Source organism: Myripristis murdjan, chromosome 10, assembly GCF_902150065.1.
Source record: "Myripristis murdjan chromosome 10, fMyrMur1.1, whole genome shotgun sequence".
Lineage (NCBI taxonomy): Eukaryota > Metazoa > Chordata > Actinopteri > Holocentriformes > Holocentridae > Myripristis > Myripristis murdjan.
This window is the reverse complement of record NC_043989.1, coordinates 24,944,362-24,970,780: the sequence shown is the minus strand read 5'-3', so window position 1 is coordinate 24,970,780 and position 26,419 is coordinate 24,944,362. Positions and strand designations below refer to the sequence as shown.

Here is a 26,419-nt window from a genome sequence, read left to right as displayed (position 1 = left end):
AGGGTCAGTTTGACTGCAGCCTGTTTTAGCTGTATAAAACATATAAGAAATATCAACATTTGTTTTAGTTGTTTTGAACTTTATAATCTTGAAAACCCTTCCCTCTGTGTCAGGGCCCTCACCAAACACAGCTACACCTGCAGCAGTGAGAGAGCCATTATTTTTAATCAATTGGCCCCAACTGATTTAAAAAATGAGTATTTGAAGTGTCCTGATTGTTACACTTGTCCCATGAGCCCTGTCCTCTGCAGGTGTGTGATCCAGCGTCCTCTGCCCTGTCCACACTCCGGCATGTTCTTTAGTTCTGCTTCTGCTGTCCCAAATCCTCCACCATGTCGCTCCACCCTGACAGACATTTGTTGCAGCTGATGATAACAACGCTCCACAGTTTCTGGTGTCTGACAATGTGAACAAACACTGTCTATAATATGACCCATGCTGTGCAGGTTGCTGTGTCGACCTCCTCTTTTGTTTCCCACCCGGCGTTCCCTATTTTCAGTCAAATGTAAATCTCTGCGCTTTATCTCCTGATCCCAGTGCTTTGCTATTCTTTATTGATATTTTTTTTACACCCAGTGCCCTTCCCCTCTGATTTTGAAGCACTGATATGGATGTCTGTGTTTCCTTTCCCACATGCTTGTTTGGCTAGTTTTATGCACTGTTTCATTTCCTATAATGCCTATGAGAGCAGAAACCTGTAAGAATGTGATCTCAATACCTAGTTTAGTTACTATCGAAGGGATTTTCATTATTTTGAAGAATAAGTCTTGACTGGACACACCTAACATCAGACTAGACAGTGCAGAGATAGAATCACTACAAACCAGGACTTTGTTTTGATGAATCCATTATAAAACCATGAAAATGATGCAAACAAAGTGCTGTTTACTATGATAATTTCAGATGTGCAGATATATCTTGCTATTTAGCTTGACTAAGTTGGTTGATTATGTTTATGCAATACAGTGCTGCATTTATTTGTATCTTCACCAAAACTTCATCCTGCAGTTGCATCACTTGCAGTGATCACGACCCTCCACTCGCGCCCCCTTGTGTGTGCAGAGTGCACTCAAAGAAAGGAAAGAAGGCACACAGTAAATAAAGGATAGGATTCTACACTTCTTTAATTCAACCTTCATTCATTTCCCACTTAACTACAGCAGTTATTTCAAATCCTAACACTTTTCGTAACAAACCTTAAAACCTCTACCAAGTCGAATCAGGGGAACATTTTTGCTGCATTGCGTGCTCTACTAATGCAGGCCAATAAAACCTATTCGGGGTATCACTGGACATTAGCGCAAACACTGGTAACATAACATTAAGGAAAACAGACAAGACAGAGGTCTAAGTACAGGTAGTGCATCCCCTTTTGTCAAACACAGGCTCAGCTGCTGTAAAGATGAGTTAAAAACCAACACTGTCTAAAACACAGCAAGTATTATGACCTGAAGATATAATGGAAATAAATGAACACAATCTACTTCAAAATCACGATCAAACACAGCAAAACTAGCTTCATCAGAGCTGGTATGTTTTGGTAAATTGTCATGAAGTGTGAGGTATGGAAAAGCAATACTGTTAACCTGGTCTGAGCGATGAGTAACGGAAGCAGGACTTAGTGTGTATCTCACCCACTATTTTCATGCACTCTGGATCAAGTGTGTGTGTGTGTGTGTGTGTGTGTGTGTGTGTGTGACCGGTGTAACAGTGGGGTCCAGTGGCTGTGGTGTGCATTTATGTGTGTATCTGTGGTTTAGTTGATGAGTGCAGATGAGCACATCTTGTTGATGCCACACAGATTGGATCCCCTGTATAAGTAGTAGTAACCCTGGATGAGAGAGAGGAAAGGACTCGTGAGTAAAACAACACATAATTGCAATACTAGCTCTCAGCATGCATTTGAATGGACTACAACTAATCATTTCTTTGGTTTCACCTGTTACGCTTCTGTATGTGGTGAATGGGAAACGCAGTCATAATTAATAACAGGGTTCCCATATTCCCTTAGAAAAATTTAAGGACTTTTCATTGACTTTCAGTGTTTTGTTTGGCGATATTAAATATTTTGGGGGTAAGACATGACAGTGGCCAAAATTATACATTATAAAGAACTCATTTTCTTTTACGCAAAATGCTATCACTTCAAGAAATGCTGGTGAAATCCTTCATTTTATCAACACAAGGCTCCATCACAGGCTTTTTTCCTCAAGTGTTGATCCTACTAAACAAGGAGAGAGGTCCAGAAACCCGCAGCCTATTGAATTGAATTGAAATTGAGTGCTTTAATTTGAAAGAAGTTAATTACTTTTAAGGCCATGCGTTCATTTTTAAAGAGATTCCAGGCCTTGTTTAATTTTTCTCAAATCGGCAAAATTCTTGAGGGTTTTCGTCTTGTCTTACCTGCTCGCCGTAATCCTCTCCCCAGCTGTTTTTGATGGCCCAGAATGGAATGCCTCGACCTGCAAACACAGGAGCATCCACACGGTGGGAATACGCCTCTCACTAGTCTGTGTTTTTGTGTTAACATCTGCTCATTTGAGTTATGATAAGCGCAGATGGCAGCTGATTTACAGCAAATTATAATAACACAGCACACCGTTTAACACGATACCACGAGGCAATAACAATCATCCCAGATTATAAAGTAACAGAATAGCAATCTAGAGTGCGTCCTGGGTCATTGACAATATGCACTGATAGTCTTGTTATTTGGGAACTTGATGGCTAACATGGTGATAATCACTGAGTAAAAGCCGAGGTCGCCATCCAACAGGCTGAGACAACAACAATCAACAAGTAAAACTCAGATTATTGAGTCTAGAGTAAGTGAGCTGTCTTACGTTCGCCGTATCCCACCAGCAGCACGGCGTGGTCGATCATCCAGGGGTTACAGAAGATCTTCAAAGGGTGAGACACGCCCCTCCTGTAGAACTGGAGGTGACAGACGCAGATGATTATACCAGGTATCTGTGTCATTGTTTGTGGAAAGAGCTGTTGCTGTTTAGTTCTTCACATATAAATTTTGGAGAGTTTGAGCTCCACAAATGAATACCCATCCAGAACCCATTGTATTGGAGTGATGGGAGACGGACGGGAAGCCTCACCCAGTCACACAGAAACTACCTAGATGCATAGAATGTGCTAGGGGTAAATGGTGGAAATACATTTTTGGGTGAACTGTTCCTTCAATTGAAAATAGGTTCTTATGCCTATATATGTGTTTTATGCCTGTATTTATTTTTGTAAAAGTGAGAAATATTTTAAAAACACAGTTTGACTCCTCCTGTGTTGTTACCTGCATGGCGAAGGCATTCAGGGCCATAGAGACCGGCCCATTCTCAGCCAACCAGGCGGCGATTTCTGTGGGGAAGGAAATCAAACTCAGCTCGACCGTGCCTTTTTTTTTTATCACACAAGCATCTTCTCTCTGTCTTTGGTCATCAACCAATCACTGATCCTCTAGGAGTCTTAGAGTATGGTGCAATAAGAGCCGTACACGGGGAAAAAATATCACATATTTATAGATAAAATCAATAATTATTTTGGTATTTAGTTCCAAGAGGAGGTATCTGGATATGTAAGCATTGCTTTAAAAGGGAAATAAAACCAAATTCAATTTTACATAAACTGATATCCATATTCATCAAAGTCTGCCATTCTCCACAACTCTATTTTTATCTTTGAGATGAAAAACAACAAATCGTTTGACTCTGGTTATTGTTGTTTGCTCATGGGACTGAGTCGCTGTCATCTTCAAAAAAAAAAAAAAAAAAAAAAAAGATGCTCTGTTTTTTGTGACAGTCTCCACTAACCAAATTATCACTGCCACATATTTCTTGTCACATTTTTCGCCCTTTATCTTCTCCCTGAACACTTGGCCGGCTCACCTCCCTCATCCTTGGGCAGCTCCAAAGAGCTGTTGATGTAGGCGGCCACCTTCCCGCTGCTGAAGTCACAGCTCTGCTTGTGTCCTTTGTAGGAGTAGTCAATCTCTGTCTCCAGGCCACCTGAGACACAGATGCAGATAACAGATTAAAGCTGCGCTATACAAGAGTCTGATGTAAAAATCCGCCAATCTTATCAGTAAAATTACAAAGTGGAGCATTCTGGTGTGTCCACTAGCAGGAAATATCCTCCAACTTTTTTTTTTTTTAAAGCATCTTCACCTGGCCCAACCACTATGAAAATCCAAGCAGTGTGCAGTTTACTGACATTATGAGGCATGATTTCTGGGTAATGAAGTCCTTCAAACACCAGCAATGTAGTGACAATAGTCCATGCATCTATGTCACTAGCAGCAAGTAAGTCATACCAGCTTTTGTAAATGAATTCCAAATATCCCCTAAAGCATGCATTTGGTTTGCATGCCTAACCCTCTTGATGTGCAGGTACTGACTGGAACCTGGCTAACGTGTTTCAGTTCAAGTCACATCACGACTCATCCGCCCTGTTGTTTCTCACCCAGCTTCTCAATGGCTTCATAAGCATTTGATGGCAGCCCTCCTCCACATGCCTGATCCAGCCTATCACAGTCCACCAGCTCTGTGTGGGACAAATCAATGAATCAGTCAATTCATGGCGTTTATCAATAACTGTAAATGGTGCAATCCTTTAAGAGAAAGTCACTGAATCTCAGCCCGTCAAAGGTGTTTGTGTGTGTGTTACCTTGTTCCGACAGTGACAGCAATGTCCCATTTTTCAGGAACCACTGGCCTTCAATGTTGCCTGTGACAGAAAACGCCCAGCAGGATCCACACATGCCCTGCAACACACACACACACACACACAGAAAAAAATCAGCAATAGACAAAGCTTACACAGCTTCATTAGTACCATGAAATTTAAAACGCCCTTCAATAAACATCCCTTGATTCATTGTGGAGGTTTTTACCTGGTTTTTAACAGGACTGACGGCTCCATGATCCCTCCAGTCCCAGCTGGCGGGGGCGGGGCCACGCGCAGGAGGGGCTGGTTTCATTGGTCGATGGAGAGTCCACTGGCTCAAGAGGGGGTTCAGGTACGTAGAGCGAAATTCCTCCTCTGGAGAAAGACAGGGCATGGCAGATATGTAACATATATCATATCACATCAACATCAAGTAAAACTTAATGGAAATAAACACACACACACATACATACACACACATACACACACACACACACACACACCAGTAAGGTCGCTGAACTTGGTGACTCCATACTCAGCAGAGCCCTGGTCCAGAGACTGGATCTTCTCAGCGGTCTTCAGGTTCTGGTGGAAGATCTTCAAACGATGGTCTGCCTCTGCAGGGTAAAAGATCAGGTACACACGTTTCAAAAATCATCTGGCATATGACAGCAAAAGATCTTGGTTTATCATTCTGATACAGAACACACGACAGTGAGCGAGAGATTAAATGCTCTTGTCTTCCTCTGAGATACCCTGACGGGACAGATGGCTGTGCCAGGAATCAAACCACTGACCTCACTGCTTGTTTATGTGTGTGTGTTTCTACTGTGCTGAGCCAATAGAAGATCCACTTTTTAAAACAATTTAACAATTTCTGTCCTTGAATAGAAGCTTTTAATCCATAGAGCAACAAAAGCTAGAAGCTAAGCAGCACTGTAGCCGTCTATCTACCGTCTCAACAGACCAGCCATTGCTTGTCTTTTCTCTCACTGATGATCTGTTATCTGCAACCTGACAAGTGAATCTTTCTCCTTGTGTCTGTTTATCACACACACAGACATCTGTGGCATTTGTGTGAAAATCCAGTTCATTCTCTGACAGATTAACTGAGTCAACATAATTACTGACTAACACCTAATCTGGGAGATACTGACGCAACAAGACTGGATAGCATTCAGATGTTTTCACCGAAAATAAAAACTGCGTAAGTGGGCTTTAAGAGCAAATTTGTTCTTAAGAACTGTAGGGGAATGAGGCCCAAAGTTTTGTTTGGTGATATTTAATGTTTTGGGGGTAAGATATGACAGCAGCCAAAATTATACATCATGCAGGACTCTTTTTCTTTTACACAAAACCTAAGCACATTGAGAAATGTTGGTGAAACCCTTCATTATGAAACTTATTTCTGCTGCTGCATCAACACAAACCTTCATCACAGGCTGTTCCTCAGTTTTTAATATTTAATAATTGTATTATTGCTTCACTACACACGATATAGATCTATTTAATGCCACAGTTGACCAGTCAGTGTTAAAATATATTTAGATGTTTATCTGTTGCCTGCTGTCTGTCCTTCCAACAAACACGAGGTTCATGTTTACTGCACATTCACTTCTCTATCAGCCACTCACCCTCCTGGCTGCTGTACACCTTGTTGTATTTGATCATGAACTCTTTGAACTGGCCCAAAAGCTCCACAGACTCCGGCTAGATAAAGAGCACAAACACACACACAGAGTCAACAAAACAAATCTTATCCTCAATTTAATCTTTGAATTGATTACGGTGGTTTACATAATAAATGCACAGTTGGAGCACAGGGAAGACAGATGTTGAACACACTGATATCAGTGTTGTTACTGAAGTCATGTGTGAGGTCATGTGTGGTTTCAGTGTTACCTCCACAGGCTCGCTGGTGGATGGATCCTCTACCTTGTTGGTCTCTTTGAGTTGACGCTCGACTGACAAGAGAAACATCAGAAATCAGATGAGGGTCAGTGCATGACACCTGTGTGAACATGTCGTGGGTTTATGGGCGCACTGGCTCTGAGTGATTAGGGAAAACAAGTGGAAATACATGTAACGTATGTAACTGTGTCAGTGTGGTCACTTGTCCTCCAACAGAAAATGACAGACCACAACATCAGAGTGAAGTCCAAACAGCAGTGAGCAGCTCCGTTCTCAGAAAGCTCAACTCATCTGTGTTGGCCCTTTTGTGCTCTTTATCTTTGGCATCACCTTTGGTACACTGTGGCGGTACAGCATCGCAGACCAGCTGGACTGGTGATCACGAGCACGCTGTGTGGCGTTCGCTCATGTTACATAACTGGGTTTCTCAGTATTGAGCTTCAATATTTACCTCTTCCAAAGTTGCCAAGTGCAGCTTTGATAAGTTGAAAAACTCTACAAACTGAGATAGGGTCAAAAAAACAGGAAATAACAGCACTCTAATGGCAAGATCATTGCTAGTCACTATTAATATATCAATAATCAATTTGATCATCTGCTTCCTCATCATTTGGATAGTAGCATATGTCACAAAATCTTCCCCAAAAAATACTTATGATACTGATTAATTTCATCGTTCTGACAAATTTGATGGGACCACTGTCATCCCAGAAGATACTGCTACAGCAATGCATCATGGGATGATGGTGAACACACATTGGTGATCGTTCCCTCGACATCTTGAGTTAGAATTGATGCAGCCTGTGAGGCACCAATACCAGATCACCAGAACCGCTCACCGTGACCCAAAGCTTTATTATGCAACTGTGTTTTGACCCTGGGACGGGTCTAACTGGAAACCATGAATGGATTTTGATAAATGATCAACCCGGTTGGATATCAAGCCAGTGACTGACCTGCAGGCTGGCACTTCTGTTTCAGCAGAGTCGAAGTGCCCTGCCAGGGAATGTCCCAGACTTCAAACACACACACCTCCGTCTGCCACACACACAGGGGACAGAGATACTAAAAGTCATTTACAGAGTTTACACGTAAATTACTTGTCATGTGTATTAGAAATATGGAAATGAAATAAGTGAGTGGAATAATAAGTATTTTAATATACTTTGACAAGTAAATGTCATAACCCAAAATAACTAACTCTTCAGCCAGTAAGGGTCAAGTTGGTTCAAAGCTAACTAACAAAACAAACAATATTTTGTCCCCTTATTATATGTCTGTTGTATGTTGTAACGAAAACATGGGAGAGCGTTTTTTTCCTTGGTTTGGATGTTGGTAGCTATTTTTGGAAGTATCTTTCCACTGAGTCATGAAAAGAGGGGAACAAAGAAATCAAAAGAAAGTGTGTGTGTGTGTGGGCATGTGCGTGTGCGTGTGTATGTGTGCATGTGTGCATGTGGGCATGTCAAATCCAAGTCACAAGATTAGATGACTGGTGGCACTAATGTTGAACAAACAGGATTATACTTCCTCTATCATCAATGCTTGGGCGCACGGGTGCGCACACACACACACACACACACACACACACACACACACACACACACACAATACCCCTTTATTTAGCAAATATGCTGTTGCAAAATATTTTGTGTTATTACGCACTTCTGAGTTGGCAAAATCAGCACTTTTGAAGTCATGAAAACTGCCAGTACACACTCTCTCTCTCTCTCTCTCTCTCTCTCTCTCTCTCTCTCTCTCTCTCTCTCTCTCTCTCTCCTCCTCCTCCTCCTCCTCCTCCTCCTCCTCCTCCTCCTCTCTCTCTCTCTCTCTCTCTCTCTCTCTCTCTCTCTCTCTCTCACACACACACACACACACACCATACCGTACCTTGAGTTTGTGTTGCTCAGGATAGAAGTCACAAGTTCTGAGCACAGAAGACTTCTTACACTGAGTGTTACTCAGCTCTGCTGTTATGGTGTAGCGGATACCCTTCACCAGCTGCAACACACACACACACACACACACACACACACACACACACACACAGACACACACACACGTGGTGGTAAATTTCCATGAGCAAACATAATATTTGGCCCCTTAAAAATCATGTCTGATTATAGATCTGTAGCAGTGTTTACATTTGGGCTGCTAATCATATAGACGTAGTGATGCAGTGAAGAATAAATCCATATAAACTCAAATGAGCCAGATTTATTTGTGGAGGAAGTTTCTGCACATTCAGAGGTTGACACAAGCATATTGCGGAAATTCATATGCAAATAATATCACACTAATGCTATTTATATGAAATTATGGTGTTAAGAAAAAAATGTCACTAGTTTACCCACATTTTATTACTAGGCTACTACATTCCTGTATAGGACTAAATGAGCCACAGTACACGGCCACTATAATGCTGTAAGCCCGGTGAATGGATGATGTCAGAAAGTGACACTTTTAAATCAAACTTAAAGACCCACTTTTTCTCTTGCTCTCAGATCAGTCTGAGGTTAGCCAATGGGATCATTCCATTCTAAATTGATCTCTAATGCCCTCTTATTGACTTTTAATCAGTTGACGGTTTTATTCATTTTTCCCCCTTGGTTTTATTAATTTCCTCCTAAATTCATATTTCTTATTTTAATACTTCATTTTTACATTTGTTCTCTCTTCAGGTCCGTTTTAATGTTGTAAATATGTATTGTAAACCCTTCTGCGACGATTGTTAAGCATTTTGGGTAAGCTCCTGTTGTTTTTTAAATGTGTTATATAAATATGTGTGACTTGACTTGCAGGGCAACATTGCTGAGGCAATTCAAATGAGACCGGAGTCAAGCCAAGTCTGAATAAATGACTTCCGGTGCTATGTCAAATTTTGCATTCCAGCCGAGACATTGATGCTTTTCTCGGCAGAGATGCAAATTTCGGCATAAAACATGGCCATGCCGACAACCGGCTCAGCTCCGTAAGTTTGGTTTGAGCAGGGGTTTCCCCAGGTTAAGGTTAGGGTAAACTGCGTTTCTCGACAAGGATGCAAAACTCAGCACAACACTGGTCAAACATTTCAAAATAAACCTTTAATTTACAAACAGAGTTGCCAAATAGCTGCGTAGTTCGGCTACTATACTGAATATAGTTGAGTATAAATCTGGAGGGAGTCAAAATTAATTTTTGTTTTTTGTGATTCTAGACAACTCAACATTGATAATTGACGTCATTATTTTGAAGGCAGCTGGGTGTACTTCCGGTCTCGCTGTAGCTGTTTCGTGCTAACTTGATGCAGCTTTCAAATGGCCCTCAGCATCACTTGTTTACAAAGAAGTGATGCACCTACCCAGCCCTATAATACTGTGTTATCTCCTTATACACATCTAGTATTCACGCCCCGGGTCAATAACACAACATGACACGATAAAATGTTGAGAGTAACCATGGTAACCGTGATCCGCAGACCCGCGCCCCGTGCTGTCTACCTGCTTGCTGGCCGAGATGAGCTTGCTGACTCTGCGGACGTGCATGGCGTTGGAGCCCAGGTTGTAGCGCTCCTCGGCGAACTGCAGGGCTTTCTGCAGCCCCAGGTCGGACTCCTGCAAGCGGATAGGGGAGCCTGGGGGGCCGAATAGAGGCCGATCCAGGTCCTCACCCAGGCCCAGCACCGGGCCCAGCAGGGCGGCCAGCGCCAGCCACAGGATTACAGAGCGGCGGGGTCCGACGTCCATGTCTGTCGCCGGAGTGTCCGAGCAGAGGAAGAGCCGAGGTCCGGTCTGAGCTCAGATATAAACCGCGATGTTTGCTTTCCTTGTTGACGAATCGATGTCGAGTCAACAGAGTTGGTTATGTAAAGGACACAGTGTTGCCAAACAAACCGGGGATGAGGCTGGGGGAGGAGATACAGGATCTGGGAGGGTGGGGTGGGGTGCGTTCAGGAGCCCAAACAGTTTCCAAGTCCTGAACACAGAAAAGGCTGCAGCAACACACCATGCTTATTATGAATCAATAATTAAAGGTAAAGATCTCTGTGTGTAGACTGTAAAGATCATTAACAAATATATTAACATGTAGACCGTTCAATAACAATACATTATCTCCTGATCATTTCATGATGAGGCCATTAGAGGTCAGTTGTGTGAACATTTTCCTTACAAGTAGTATTAAATTTAAAGCAGCCAAAACAATTCTGGCCCTGTCCCTTTTAGCCCAATATTTACATCACCCTGTCCTCCATTTAATAGCCTAAAGCCTGTTCCTGGGCAATGGTGAAGGGATAAGCCTCAATATAAATGTGTGAGCACCTGTGACAAGACACAGTCAGATGAATGATTCAGGGATAACGTGTAAACATATTATTAAGATTCAGCCATACAATCATACAAATTACATTATGGTCCCAGTTAATTACTAATTAATTAATTAACTAATTGATTGAGCACATAATTAATTAATTATTTCTACATTTTGGAGTGAATGGAATCTTCCAAACATATTTTACAGTAACCTCAAAGGTATTGAGGAGAGTTGTTTTCTTTGCCAAAAAAGAAAAAAAAAAAAAAAGAAAAAAGAATCTTTGGCATATGTCTCCAAAAGACACAGAGCCAAACATATCACTCCACACCAATTGTAGCCTCAAGACAGTCTGCTTATTATATTTTAAGAAATGTTTTTGCCCATGAGTGTAATCATTGTATAAAAGGGGTGTCCAAATACAATATAATAATATAGAATTTATATCAGATTTCATGGTCATTTAAATTTTGCACCATCTCATAACACAAATTTCTTGAGTTTTCGTTTAACAATGATGCTGTTTTTGAGGTTTACAGGCAACCCCATTCATGTCAAGGGATTCTGAATGAATTGCCGGTGGAGGCTAATTTATTTTTCAAATGTATTTCTACACAGACAGGCGTCACACTTTAAGGTATCCCATGCAGCAAAGCACTAACACATCGCCCATAAGAGGCTAAATATTAAGCACTGCAGGGGAAAAAATTATCATAGGCCTAAAGTCTAATTATTGAGGTGAATCCAAATCACATTAACACCACAGGACATCCTTTAGGCACTAAATAATATCAACCAAAATGATTAGTTAATTCTGTCTGTATTCTAAATCAACAACTTTAATTTGTCCTCTTATTTATCTGTATCCTTTCCTGTCTTGCTCTACTGTCACTCTAATGCCCCCAGAAAATAAATATAAAAGATAGACATCAAAAGGATTCTGCTGGAAAATGGTGAAAATGATGCACAAGACACCTAAACATACACTACTCACAAAAAGTTAGGGATATTTGGCTTTTGGGTGAAATTTATGGAAAATGTAAAATGTTCACGCTACAGTGATATTATATCATGAAAGTAGGGCATTTAAGTAGAAGCATACACTGGTGATTTCCTCATCTCAAACCATTTCTTGAAACAAAAGCCAACAACAGTGGTGGATATACCACAACAAAAAATGTCAGTGTCAATAACTTGTCATGTGCCCTTGAGCATCAATTACAGCTTGACAACGACGTCTCATGCTGTTCACAAGTCGACTTATTGTCTGCTGAGGCATGGCATCCCACTCTTCTTGAAGGGCGGCCCTCAGGACATTGAGGTTCTGGGGTACAGAGCTCCGAGCCTCTACACGGCGACTCAGCTGATCCCATAGGTTTTCTATGGGATTCAGGTCTGAGAAAGTGCAGGCCACTCCATTTGAGGCACCCCAGTCTCCAGCAGCCGTTCCCTAATGATACGACCTCGATGAGCTGGAGCATCAAACACCTGATGTGAATTTTGCCGTTAAACTCCTTGTTAGAGAACAGCAACTTGTGCAAAAAGTACTGAAAGATTGAACAGTTGGACATGTGCATTCAAAAGTTTACAGAAGGTCACATTAAGTTCACCTGTAAAGGTTATAATGCATTTTAGGTTCATCCTGAAATTTCACCCGAAAGCCGAATATCCCTAACTTTTTGTGAGTAGTGTATACTGTACTGTACTTATACTACAATGGCGTCTTGGGTTTGAATATTTCAGTCAATATAAGCCCGCTGACACGCTAATAAAGCATTGCAACCAGCAGATACAAATCACAGATATCACATAACATGAAAAAATATAACTTTAAAGCTACTAAATGTGCATTATAGGGGAAACTTTGACCTCAATTCACAGTTTATTATGTCAACCGGGTCATTTTCGTCTATGTGAGATGTGACCACTAGGGGGCGACAACGTCAAGTCCGCGCCCGTTAGTTGACGTGTACTTCCAAACCGGAAGTGTTTACGAAGCCACGGTAGCAGGACGGCTAACAACATCTGTTAACAAATGCTAACGCTGTAAGGCGCCAAGCAGCCCGAAAACGACAACCTGTCACAGATACCCGAGGTGCCATTTTCCCACCAGATGACAAAGCTGCTGTCGTGAAAGTTATGACTAATTTATTTGTAAGAATCAGATTCTGGTCGTGTACTTAGCGTTAGCTTGTTAGCGACAGGCTCCCCCAAACAGACGGACATGGAGACTCGGGGGATTGAAGACATGTTTGACTTTCGTCGGTAAGTTAGCCACCGTTAGCTAGCTAGCTGTCTAGCTAACCTTTAACTACTACTGCAGTGTTATGCAGCTCACCAGATTCAAGAACACCAGTGCACACACGCTATTATTAACCAGTAAAAGTATCCGTGGCTTCGTTTCAGAATAGCAGCCAGATTTCGGCTACGATATTTTCAGAGCTAGCTAGCTAGCAAGGTGACTAGCGAGCTAACGCTGACGTTAACACAGCTACGTGAACCTTACCGTAAACACGGCGCTGTCACCAGCCTCAACTACTTCAACTAGTCACATCATTTCGACCACAGTGAATATCAGCAGTGTTTCTTGCACATTTAGAGCATGAAGTTTGTCATAGCTAATAAGCAGGTCGGTCCAGCTGTGCTAAACTGAAACGTTACGTGAACTCGGCATGTTATCATACAACCTAATGTGTACAGAGGGATTAAATGTGGTGATACTTGAAGAATAGTGCACGATTCGCCTTTCTTCGTTTATTCTGTGCTTTAATTTGAGGAGTGACCTCTTTGGAAAGTGAGGTCTGTCTGGATATTAAAACAGGATACACTAACTACCCAATGCATGAAGACAAATTGGAGACTTTTAAATCACCGAGTCGATATAAAGTAAAGTTACTGCTATCATATGGGACAAGTTGACCCAGGGGATCCGTCGGTACCAAGCCTGTCATGCTCGGTTCTCGGCAAGGGGGGAAATTAGTGCTCCAATTTGGCTTAATTTTGGCGAGGGAGAAACTCTTGTGGTCACTTTCAAAGGGGTCTCTTGACCTCTGACCTCCAGATATCTGAATGAAAATGGATTCTCTGGGCAGGTCTCTCCTTTGCAGACATGCCCAACTTATGTCAATACCATGCAGTTTGGGCCACAAACCATGCAGGTTTTTGCATGCAGTACAAACGCGTTAGTTTGGCCTATTCGTGCAGACTGAAGGCTAAACAGTCTTGGAGCTGCATGAATTGGGTTTGACTGGAAAGCTGAGACTCTTGTGGATTCAGTGAGCCACGTTTGATTCATGTGTGATGATGTTAGCCTCCATAGGAGCCATTTCACTGTAGTCAGACCATTTTTGGAACTTGACATCCCTGTATAAAATGACCTGTAGTGACCTCTAGGATAATCACTGCCTCATGAAACTTTACAACCACAAACTAGAGGATAATTGCATTAACTTGTAATATCGAATCACAATAGTTAAGAATTGCAATACATATCAAATCGGCGCCCAAGTATCGTGATAGTATCAAATTGGGCGATAAGCATATGTAAAATTTATATGTTCAAACTATAAAACTGTGACTTACTGATTATTCCTAGCTATTAGTTGGCATATGAGACTATCTCACCGACAGTTAAATGACATTTTTTTCTGTTTCAGTGATGAAATTTAAAAAAAAAAAAAAATAGATGTAACCTTAAATCTTGACATTTTTTTAATACAGGTTTCCCAAAGACGGACTCCTCCTCCTGCTTTTGCTGATTTACTCTCCAGTTGGCCTTTGTCTGATGTTCCTGCGGATCTTTATTGGTATTCATGTGTTCTTGGTCAGCTGTGCACTTCCAGAAAGTTTTGTCAGAAGGTACGTGTAAAAAAAAAAAAAAAAAAAATACATTGACGCATTTACAACACAGGTGTTGAGCATGAATCAGCAAGAGCTGGCAGTATGATGCTTCCATTTTAATGAATGTTTTTTTTTAGTAAATCTGCAGTGTGTGTGTTTCTACATGAGCCAAAATGTTAGTAAACTGCAGCATCAACAGCCCCCTCCACTCTTATCTCACATGAACGCTTCAGTTGTTGTTGTTTGTGAAAATTAAAATAACAATAAAGTCATAGCATAAATATGAGGAAAAACAAGTAGCTAACTCTATTATGTATGGTAAATATTTCATAATACTCACTAATAGGGGTATGGTAGCTTCTTAGAGCAGAAACATGTATGTAATTCTAGCAGACGCACTGAATAATGTTATGGCAAATGGCTACATAATGTGTGTGCGTGTGTGTGTGTGCGCGCTCGCACATATATCTATTCAGTGTTTCTCCTTGGCTGACTGCTTTGGAGTGCTATGTGTGCCGGGGGGAACACTAAATTATTAAAAACTGCTGCTTTTTTTTTTTTTTTTTTTAAAGTCAGTTGACACTTTTTATTCAAGAATATATTGTACAGAACTGATACAAGTCATATATTTTTATTTACTGCTGCCTCTTAATTTTAATTCTCATATGAAACTGAAATATATCTGAATATCTTGTTTGTACACCATTTGGTAAGTTTGTCTCAGATTGTTACAACTTATATTTATCATCACTAGTAGAATATATTGTATATTCTACTAATACACCTTGTGAATATTTTTGGTGTTTTAACAACTAACAGAACAAGCAACCAAACAGAGGCGCAGCAGGAAAAATAAATAGCAGTCATTCAAATATGCAGCAGCCTTCAGCAAAGGTAGCTAGTGCTGCCACTTTTAGTTAAAAAATCAGTGGCTTTGCCTCTATTCCAGTCGCATGTCGTGGTGTACCAAGCCTCTAAAGCCCTGCTGTTGGCTGGAAACTACAATGAACCTCCGTGTTGTTCATGATGGGGAGAGTAGAGAGGGATGTAGAGAGACAGATTTTGGAAGCAGAGAGGCTTAGTGTATCTGTGATGTTTCCAGCGCAAGTTACAAGGACCTGAACAACAAACAGGCATGGGTGGAAATTGCAGCTATTTTAAATTCAATTAAGTAATATTATCCACCATAGATGGGTCCTCAATTATTTTTGGTCAGGGAAAGTATGGGGAAAGTTCAAAATAAGGAAGCTTTTACCCTGCTAGATGACTGGCTCCTATTTTTTGGTACTATGATGCTGTTGAATCCCATCAGGACACTTTTTTTATGCAGTGTCATCTGTTATCACTAGCTTTCTTCTCGGGTGGGTTAGGTGTAAAACCAACAGTGCAACATGCGTACCATCTCCTCTGGCTTACAGTTTTGTGGAAGAGGATTCATTTTCTAGCAGGACAATGAACCTAAACATGCACTTGAAGCTCAAGGAAGAGCAGGGAGTGCTGACTTACTTGGCTCCAGTCACCAGGCCTCAGCCCCACTAGACATCTTGGCAACATTTTAAAAGGCAAAACATGGTGTAACATCACAAGACACTCCCAGATGGCAAGCTCTGATTTAGTTAAATGGGGGACAAAATATTGAGAGATTTTGCCATTGATTGAACACTAGCAACCTTTTTTAAATTTATGATAGTGAAAAACTATGTGATTTTGTTGGAATGATATCATTTTACTTAGCCTAGTTGTTTAATGAATGAAACAGTATTTCTTGGTAGTGGATGCAGGCTTTTGGCCCCCAGTGTTAAGTGTACATGTTGAACTGCTGATGTTTAAGGTGCTAAATCAATAGCTGTTGTTTCCACAGGTTAAACATGAAAAGCAGGTGAATGATTCACGTTTTGTACTGTTCTTTAAGTTTACATAATCAGACCCTTTCTGCTGCGCCTCACAGTTTTCAAACTAGTTGGGTAGAAGCAGAAGTGAAAGTGCGGGTGTTGTTAATGATCTGCCCTTAACAAGTTCTTCCTTCAGTACTGTGTGTTGCCAAGAGTGGAACAGCAAATGCCAGCAAAACACTGCCTATGATTGCATCCATAACAGCAAACCATCAAAACCAGCCTCTCACTCCTTGTTTTCTTTTGTTTTCTTAGATTTATTGTGAGGACTATGTGCTCAGTCCTGGGGATGCACGTGAGACAGAAAAATCCTCGCTCTAGAGACAAAAATACCAAGCTGTACATATGCAATCACGTGACGGAGTTTGACCACAACATAATCAACCTCTTGACCCCTTGCAATACTGTGAGTATTTGCTTTTGTAAATGCATTTTCAGCTTTTCATGGCTTATTAGTTGTATGGTGCCTGGTTTAAGGGAGATGTTGGCCTTTCACGGTTTAGCTGATGCTGTTACCTAGAATTTCTTACCACAGGAGAACAAGGTCGGGGCTCCCTGACAATGGATATACTGTTGCTAAAAACTGAAAACTAACCCACAGGTTGCATAGGTTTAACGAACAGGTTAATTACCTTTACTCCTTGAATTCATTTGAACATGTTCTGCATTGAAAGCACAAGATTTAGTTTTCTTCCAAGTGAACTATCTTGTGTATCATTAGGAGTGAGAATGTAAATTAAACCAGCTACAGAAAATGACAAAACACAAGCTTTTTTTTTTTAAGTACACGGAAATGTAGGATAGCCAGCAGTTTCTGGCACAAAGGCGAAGGTTGCCTCAAGCACTTTGTGTCAGAAAAAGATTGGAACCACCCATTCCTAATCCCGACTCTAACCTCAACCTCTTTTCCTGACAGAAACCTCTGACAGAAAGTGCTTGAGGCTAACACTGCCCGTGTGCCAGTTGCTCTGGCTTGGAAGGACTAACAGAACAAAATGAGCGGAGGACAAACCTTAGTCTGGACTTATGCTCATATTTAGCTGTTTGTGCGTGTGGTCTAAAAGGCGCACTATGCAGAACTGCTGAGGGTTGATTTAAGTGAGGATGTTTAGACTCAAAAGAAAAAAAAGGGGGAATAAGAGTGTTATCTCTCAGCAAGTCAGGCTGATGAGAAGTAGACTTCATCATCAACCATCAAATTACATGCTTGTTCCATGTTTTTTGTCAGTTTAGAGTTAACCGTCCTCACTTAAATCAACCCTCAGCAATTTTGCATTGTGCACCGTTAGCTGGAATGCAGACCAGAGAGGTTAGATTACAGCAAAGAGCTCATCATGCTTAGCTAAAGTTGTAGAGACTGGAATCACTTTAGTTTGGCTCTCCCTGCTGTCAAAATCTCTGACAAGGTAATTCTGAGTGTGACCTTTGTTTGCCAGTCCTGGTTTCTTTCTAATTAGACAGTGTGAACCTATACAAATCCAATACTAAAGTGCAACTAGGTAAACTTTTCAGCTCTGAGTTGGGCCAATGAAAACAAACAGTAGATGTGCACCTTCAGATTCTCTTCACCTTCTTTATATAAATAGTTCACTTGCACTCCTTGTTTGACCTGCTCCGTGTCGTGTCTCTCCTCAGCCCCAGCTGGAGGGCTCCACAGGCTTTGTGTGTTGGGCCAGAGGCTTCATGGAAATGCATTCAGCATCAGCCCAGGGTGTGATAGGAGAGTCTCTCCAGAGGTATTGCTCCACGGAAGGCACCCTGCCTTTGCTTCTGTTTCCTGAGGAGGACACGACAAATGGCCGTGCTGGCCTGCTCAAGTTCAGGTTTGTGCAACATTTTTACTGCGCTAAGCACTCGCTCTGAGAACCTGAATTTGACTCCCATTTAGTCGTTGACCGATTTGGGTTCGATATAAGAATGCTAGTGTCATGTTTTTTTGCATCTGATAAAATAAAAGTTTAATAACAAATGAGACATAAAATTGCTTAAATTAAGACTGATTTCATTGTCTGCTTTGTCTCCTATCTGCAGTGCTCTTATTTCAAATTAAAAAATTATGTATCCACTAAACAAATGCCCACAGGTAATCAAAAAACTAAACTTTGCATAAAAACAATTTATGAATGCAAACTAGATGAGATCTTACTGCACTCAACAATAGCATTCATCAGCAGATAAGGGAGAGTGCTGACATCGCTCCACAGTAGCCACACTGACAGGCTGCAGATGTGTCTGCAGACATTTTTTGTCCATCAGCCTTGTGAGCGCAGATATCGACTGACACCGATTATCTCAAAATGCCAGATATCGACAAGATTAATCGGTCCATCTCTGCTCCTGTTGTCTAGGACGGTGCAGTTAGTGAGTAAGGGTAATGGATGCCGACTAAGGCTCCCATTTGTAATCTATTAGGACAAAGAGACAATGTTAAATATTTTGGCTCCATACTCATGACTTTGGATGTGAGATAAAGCAGTGAGTTACCAAGCTAGCTACAAATCACTATCCCTCTGCCACTGAGCGTCAAAATGGAGATAAATTACTTTGGCAGTTGTTTCTTTCTATTAATTTCCCCACAGCATTCAGTAGGGAAATTAGTAGAGGAGAAACAAAAACTGCTGATAGATGTATTAATCTCTATCCAACTAACTCAGAGCCAATTGTAGCTATAGCCAAATTGTCCTACAGATGCACCAAAAACTAAAAAAGTTTGGACAAAGTGCCTCACAGAAGCACCTAATCACAGATATTGTGATATTTGTGTTGCAGACTTTTAAAATTCGGTTTGCACTCAGAATTTTTAAACTAGACACTAAAATCACTTAATCTGGAAAACTGAACTCTGTGTGCTGTTTCTATTGTATTAGATTCCAACATTATTTCTCAACAGGATACAGACACATCAATCCAACTGACTCTGCTTTTCCTCTCCACAGTTCCTGGCCTTTCTCATTGACTGACTCCATTCAACCTGTGGCTTTACGAGTGACGAGACCATTGCTTGCTTTGGTATTGTCATTTTATATTTTAATTTTAACACAAATAAGTAGAATATTCAGAATAGTGTTCAGGGAGTGGATGCTACAAAAATATGCAGTTTCCAAAATTATTATCAGTATATCATATCAAGAGCTTTATACAAGTGCAGTGAGACACAGTTACTTCTGTTGTTGGCGGTGAGATTATTAGTGATTACAAGTAACAAGATGCTGAAATAAAGAATATTCAAATTCACAGACTTTCTCCATTGTAACATGTTTTCAAAGTGAATTTGAAGGGTTGCATGCATCTTGAAAAAAAAAAATACATGTTTAGTGTATCAGTTTTCCTGTCATGGAAAAACATTTGAAAGATGAATGAAAGGATGTGTATCTAATAGGGAGATAATGTCCGTGTCGCTGTATCTCAGTTGTTGGAACAAAGAATAAAATTGTTTTTCCTCTGTCCGCAGAGCACGCCAGAGTCCAGCTGGCTGACGGAACTATTGTGGACATTTTTTGCTCCATGTACAGTGTATCATGTAAGGTACTAAATAACTTGTGTCATTATTTATATCAGCAACTGCTTTTTTTTATATTACAGATAAATAGTGAAGTCCAAACTTCAACCTGACCGTAGCTCTTATCTTTACCGCTTGCTTGCTTGCCTAATCTGTATGGCTTTAAAGTGATTTTGTGGATATATCTCTCTGTCACAAAAACTGCAGAACTACCAAACTATTGAGCAGTATGAAAAAACAAAAGTTAATTAAAAAAAAAAAACAACTCTCTAATACTAACAATCCCAGGCTCATCCAAAACTGTTCTCTAGTGAGTATTTTTTAATGTTGGTGAGTGAGTGTCAAAACACACAGTTACACACAGCATCTCAACAGGCTTCATTCCTAAATGAATTGCTCTCATTGTAATTAATTGCTTTAAAGCTCTGGGTCCCCTGTTCAGCCTTTCAGAAACATCAAAAAGCTTTATTTTTGTACATCCCTGTGGCCATAATTGCTGTCAGACTAATTTCTTGCAATTTTTTTTGTTTTGTTTTGTTTTGTTTTTCCGTATCAATCCCAGTTGGCTCCCACCAGTTTCCAGACAAGATGGAGAATCCATGCAGGAGTTTGCCAACAAAGCGCAGGAGGTAAAACTAATATTTGCCACTTGATTACTTACCTTTACCACCATGCTGTCAGATTTATAAAATAAAGAAATCAAAATGTTATGCACTACTGCCGTTCATTAATTTACAAACATCAGGATGAGATGTTGAATGTTAACGAAAAGTAACTTCACGAGCCTCTAGACAACACGAAGGGAAAAGAAACTCCAGATTGCATAGAGAATCGGATGAATCAGACAATCTGCAAATCGGTCTCATTTGTGCTCCAGAAATTCACCAGTTTGCAGAAAGATTTGGCTTTAGAAGTCAAAAGATTCCCACTATGAGGCCAGTCAGGAGTCTCTGCTTTTTAATGTGTCCTGTCCAGAAGGCATCCCTACTTTCACAAATCTGGGTTCAAACTCTTATGAGTAGGGAGAGAGTTGAGGTTGGGTTAAGGGTAAGGTTAAGGATTAGCTAAAAGGTTATTGTTAGGACAGACTAAAGACTACTGTGCTGAATCAAGTACACGTGCGAGAGTTTAGCAACCCTCGGGTTACCATCTACACAGGAGCCCTTTAGTGACTGTAGTTGCCGAGAAGGACAGTGTTAATATGTAAAAGATCCCATCACTAATCTGTCACACCTTTACCATATTACTTTATTATATCTCAGCTGGATTTTGTTTGTCCTTGGGTAAAGTTATGGGAAATTATTCATCTTAAGATGGATGGATGGATACTGTAGATTTATTCTTTATTGTCATCAGATAATAGAGGCAGGTAAAAATATTTAAAAAATGAAATATTATGTTGCAAATTGTTTTTTGTCCCTGACTTTCACTAAATACTGCCAGCTCCCACCTCCAATATGTTAAAAAACCAAAACACTGGTGCCAGTATCTTTTGAATTTAGTAACAGCACTCTGATTTTGATCATGAGCCAGATATTCTCCTGAAAAATCAGAACTGCTCATTTACATAATTGAATGCAGGCACAGTTGTCCACATTTCAGAGTGACTGAGTGTTTTTCCTTTCCAGCTCCTAGCCTGTGAACTCGGCTTGGTCTCCACCCAGATCACTAAAGCCGATAAAGCGGAGCACATCAAAAGGAAAAGACACACCGCACCACAGACATCTACAAGTAAGAGACTCAAAAGATAAGCACACAATGCGGCTTTACAAAGATGAGTGCATTTCATAATTTACGATGGGCCTTCAAGGGATTTCATGTAAATTTACAAGCATTTTTCTCCCCAACGCAGGTGTCAGACCTGGCTCCATTTCCCTTGGTTTCATACAGAGCTCAGGAATAGAGGATCACAGGATCAATAAGATGGCCCAGCAGGTGAAGGATGTGTTGCCTCATGTCCCACTGAATGTCATCACAAAGGACTTAGGTATGGCCAAAATATTGCTCACTTTTATACTATGATGATGTCTGTGCTCCAACTTTTTGTGGTGTATTGTCATTATCCTAGAGTCATTTCTGTCTTGTGTTTGTACGCTGTACTGGCCCCTATCAGCAAGTCGTTCTGATATGAACCCTTTATTGAAACTGCTGCCAGTTTAAAATCACCGTTTTACTATAAATCATCCTCCAAGGACTGGCGTTTTCCTCTAGATGTTGAATTTTACCTTTTTCTTGCAAGATATTTGTTTCTGGATTGTTTGCAGCAAAAACCAATTGTGTTGACACCACCATCACCAATCTGCTGGAGAACTCGGAGGAAACTCCAGTGGAAGCCACTGGGACGTCTTCTTTCGGGCCCTCAAAGAACTCCTCCTTTTCACCCAGTCCCACCCCTAGTCCCACCATAAAGGTCAGAATCTGCTAGAGGCCGCTGTTGATAAATGATGGAGGTCTTTATTCAATTGTGACCACATAAAATTTGAATAACAGAAGAGCCAAATCGATAGCAAGCAAAAGCTGGGAATTGTAGCTTACTTGTGTCCTCATGTGTTCCTCTGTCCCACAGCCTGCTGCCAAAACATTTGGGAAATCACCAGCTGACAGACACTTGTCTCTCCAAGAGAGGAAGGAAGCACTGTACAATTTTGCAAGAAGGTGAGTTTTTCGGCTTTTGGCAGTGTCAAATAAAGAAAGAAAGACTCTTCTTTGGGGAAGCAATATTTATGTTAACGGTACTGCAGCAAAAATGGAATATATGTTCGGCTAGAGGCACTGGAATGAAATGTTCTTTCGCAATCTCTCGAATGTTTGCCACAAGCAAACATTTCCTAACAAATGGCTCATCAAAAATACTTCAAAGTTAATTGGACAGCTCACAGGAAAAAAGGAAAGCTGCTTCATTATATGCATCATCTCGCAGGTATGCCAAAACTGAACAGGTCTGCAAAATTAATTTAGTTTGAGAGTTATTTAGAGCTAATGAGTTTGAATTCGCTCTTCAGGTGATGTCTGCCACTAGATTGAAATTCTGTGCAGTGTTAAAGCAGCAGAGGGCAAGATTCTTATGTAAATGTTCACTCGTTCAGCCCAAACCACAAAGTGCGGCTGCAGCCGAGAAAGAGAAGAGTGTTGCATTCTCACCAACTGAGACCCTGCAGATTTCTGTGGAGTCTTAAAAAAGATTGGTACCAGTGTTTTGGGGACGTAGCCTCCCTCGGCGGGCTTAAAGACAAAAATGTTCACGTAGCTCTTTAGTACCACCAAGATGTCTTAGATATCCAAAATATGTCTTAAATCAAACTTTAAAAAATCTAAAAAATGCTAAGACATGGGAAGTGGGATTTTATAATTTTTTTTTCTGGTGTTGCAATTTAAAATCTCAAAATAATTGGTAACATCTTAAAATTCTTAAAATGATTTACTGGATGCCTCCCACATTAACGGCACACAGATCAGAATAGTGGAACCAACAACGCCCATATTTTCTGTTGAAAGAAAAGGTTGTTGCGCTTCAACAATATGATTCTCGGCGGAGTGCTAAACCCAAAATCCAGTGGGCATACTCACAAAATGTGAAAAGGTAGCACATCCCAAATTTGGCTCACAGCGAGCCAAATAAACAGGTGAAATGCGAGTATTTTGTCCTCTGTGACATGAAAATTTGGGATGTGCTGTCTTTTCACATTTTTTGAACACTGATGTTGTTTGCAGCCGGAATACCCAGAGCAGCAGATCCACCGACATTATAGAAAAACAACCATTTCTGTATTTCTTCTAACCTGAGCGCAGCAGCAGTGTATTTCTCAAGGTAGAGCCTCAGCTGTATCACACAGCCTTCGGGACTCAAATGACAACAGATCTAAGCAGAGACGATCGCGGCAGGTTAAAAGAAGCCTGGTGAATCAACTATTAATACACAGTGATCACTCATGGTCTAAAATGATACACTTTTTAATATGCAGCAGGGAATTTTTATTTATCTGAACATATTCTGCTTGAATTTCTATCAGATTTTTTTTTTTTTTTTACTGAGTTGAACTTTATCCTAGGACTGAAATATTACCACAAACTGGAATTGAACTTATCTGAACTGTCATGATGAAATTTTGGTGTGAGGTTTGTACACGTCCTCACCCTCAGGAAGTGAAGAATCAAAACATAAAAGTGAAATTCAAACTTTATTCTAAACAGCAGTGAGCGAGCGCTCCATCAGAGAGCGACTGACTCACCAACATTAGATCTTGTGCCTTTCTCGTCTCTTTGATATCCTTTGGCGAATGCAAACTTTGAAGTTTACTGCTGAGAACATACTGTGTGCGTGTTAGTATGCTGGGGCTTTCTGGAACTTCAAATTAAACACAAAATCGTACTAACACACCAGTATAAACTGGAAAAAGCTGGAAAGCAACCAAACAAAAATTGTGGTGTATTATAGATAAAATGACCTGTTCATATATATATATATATATATATATATATATATATATATATAGTTTTACAGTTGAGTTTGACATGTGGCAGTTCATATTCTCCCGACTTATTATTATTGTTGTTGTTGTTACTGTTATTATTATGTTGTTGTTGTTTTCTCTTCCAGACGCTACATTGAGAAACATGGATTGGATCAAGAAGACAGCCATTGAACACGTTTTGGGTCAAGCCATCGCAGAAACCTCGCCGGAAAGAAGTATATCAAACCTGCATAGCTGTCTAATTTGAATGGTGAATTCATATTTTGTCAACAGGTTTTGTTAAACAGATTTTGTTAATTGCAAATACCGGGGACTCTTTACCTGAACATGTATAAGTCAATGAAGTGGTGATTATGCATGTGTTAAATTCTTCATTCTGGCTAAAAACCATAATTTTGATAACAATTTGTATTACGATCCACTGACTGTGAATCATCTATTTATTTTTATAATGTCCAGAGTCGTTGATGAAAATAAAGTTCAGCTTGACCTTGCTTTCTAAGAAGTTTTTTTTGTTTTGTTTTGTTTTGTTTAAAGGAATTTGTTCGGCAATGTGTTGGATTCTGCAGACCTGATTGATTCAAAGCCTCAGTGTAAAAGCAAAGACAATTTTATAAGCAGGGGTGTGGAGAAAATGCACATTTAACACTAGTTGCATGTGATTTTTTTTTTTTTTTTTTTAATTTATTTTGAAATTTGTTTTCTTTTTATATCCAAGAGCTAGGTGTTATATTTGTGTGCAGTCTCCAGTTTACCTGCAGCCTGCCAGCATAAGACTGTAACCAGATCCTGCCAGCAGAGGGCGCAGCGAGCAGATCTGCAGCTGGGCCTTTGAAGCTCAGTGATCTCTGCCACAATCTCCCAATAGTTCCTCACAAAACTGCCTGGTGTCTTTCCTTTAGGACTGACTCATCCATTTTCATTAACACACACACACAAGTGTATATATATTGTCCATGACTGTAATGAACAATGGTGATTAATGCACCATTAATTGTTTTGGAAATGTTGCTCTGACTCAGGATGTGGAAAATGTGCTTCATAATGATAATGTGTGTGATTATGAATGAATTTGAAGAGCTCGCTTAAGCTGGACACACACTTTGACCTGGCAACACTGTGAAAAGCTGTCCACTGCTTGGTAGCAGAGGTGAGACCCATTTATTCCTTCTGGAGTCCCTTCTCAGAGGATGATGTCTCAGGACCCAACAAAACATCTGCATCCGGTGTCACATCCGGTGTCACATCCAGCCCAGAGGAGAGGTTTCAGGCGGAGACCAGCACATCTCAAAGTAACAGTGGTCTTTTACATTTACAGCATGGAATAATAACCTAACTTCGATTAATTTAAGTTTTCACATGAGTGAACTCAGTACAACAGGACACCTGGGCACTTGAATGATCCCATACATTTGAATTTTGTTTTCTCCCAGCTTTTAGTGTGACTGATGTTCTGACTGTTGTGCTCTTCATGCACTAGATATCCGATAGCTTCATCAGCTGTCTAAAATGCTGGATGATGTTTTCATTTACATTAAAAACATTTTATTGTCGTATTCAGTACATTTTAATTACCAACTTGGATCCTATTTAACTATTCCAAATTGTGTGTTGCGTTTAAAGACTCCTTGTTAACCACCAACAGTCCGGTTGCAAAGAGGTGTTTGTTGTATGTAATGTAGAAGAGATGTTTTAAATAACTACTTTTACTATAATAATATGATGACTAAAGGCAAAACACATAGTGATAAGAGAACACACGCAAACACACATCTACATCTACATATAATAAGCAAATATATATATATAGAGAGAGAGAGAGAGAGACATAAAGCTAGATATGTACATAA

General features: G+C 40.4%; 2 protein-coding genes across 2 annotated transcripts; one reads left to right on the top strand and one right to left on the bottom strand.

The window, feature by feature from the left end:
* Positions 1-1,099: 1,099 nt before the first annotated feature.
* Positions 1,100-10,506, bottom strand: ctsf (cathepsin F). Its single transcript, XM_030061909.1, has 14 exons — positions 10,059-10,506; positions 8,470-8,580; positions 7,536-7,617; positions 6,571-6,632; positions 6,303-6,378; positions 5,172-5,285; positions 4,895-5,043; positions 4,669-4,765; positions 4,465-4,545; positions 3,891-4,010; positions 3,299-3,363; positions 2,844-2,934; positions 2,404-2,462; positions 1,100-1,831 (listed from the first exon to the last, which is right to left on the bottom strand). Exons 1-14 carry the CDS (start codon positions 10,302-10,304, stop codon positions 1,757-1,759), a joined length of 1,428 nt encoding a protein of 475 aa, XP_029917769.1. The 5' UTR covers positions 10,305-10,506; the 3' UTR covers positions 1,100-1,756.
* A 2,346-nt stretch (positions 10,507-12,852) lies between these two features.
* Positions 12,853-25,064, top strand: aup1 (AUP1 lipid droplet regulating VLDL assembly factor). The gene is made up of 12 exons (XM_030061910.1): positions 12,853-13,131; positions 14,587-14,724; positions 16,854-17,004; positions 18,234-18,421; positions 19,535-19,607; positions 20,050-20,123; positions 20,660-20,726; positions 21,726-21,828; positions 21,950-22,084; positions 22,362-22,507; positions 22,664-22,752; positions 24,695-25,064. The coding sequence occupies exons 1-12, from the start codon at positions 13,091-13,093 to the stop codon at positions 24,738-24,740; spliced, it is 1,251 nt and encodes a 416-aa protein (XP_029917770.1). The 5' UTR covers positions 12,853-13,090; the 3' UTR covers positions 24,741-25,064.
* The last annotated feature ends 1,355 nt before the right edge of the window (positions 25,065-26,419 follow it).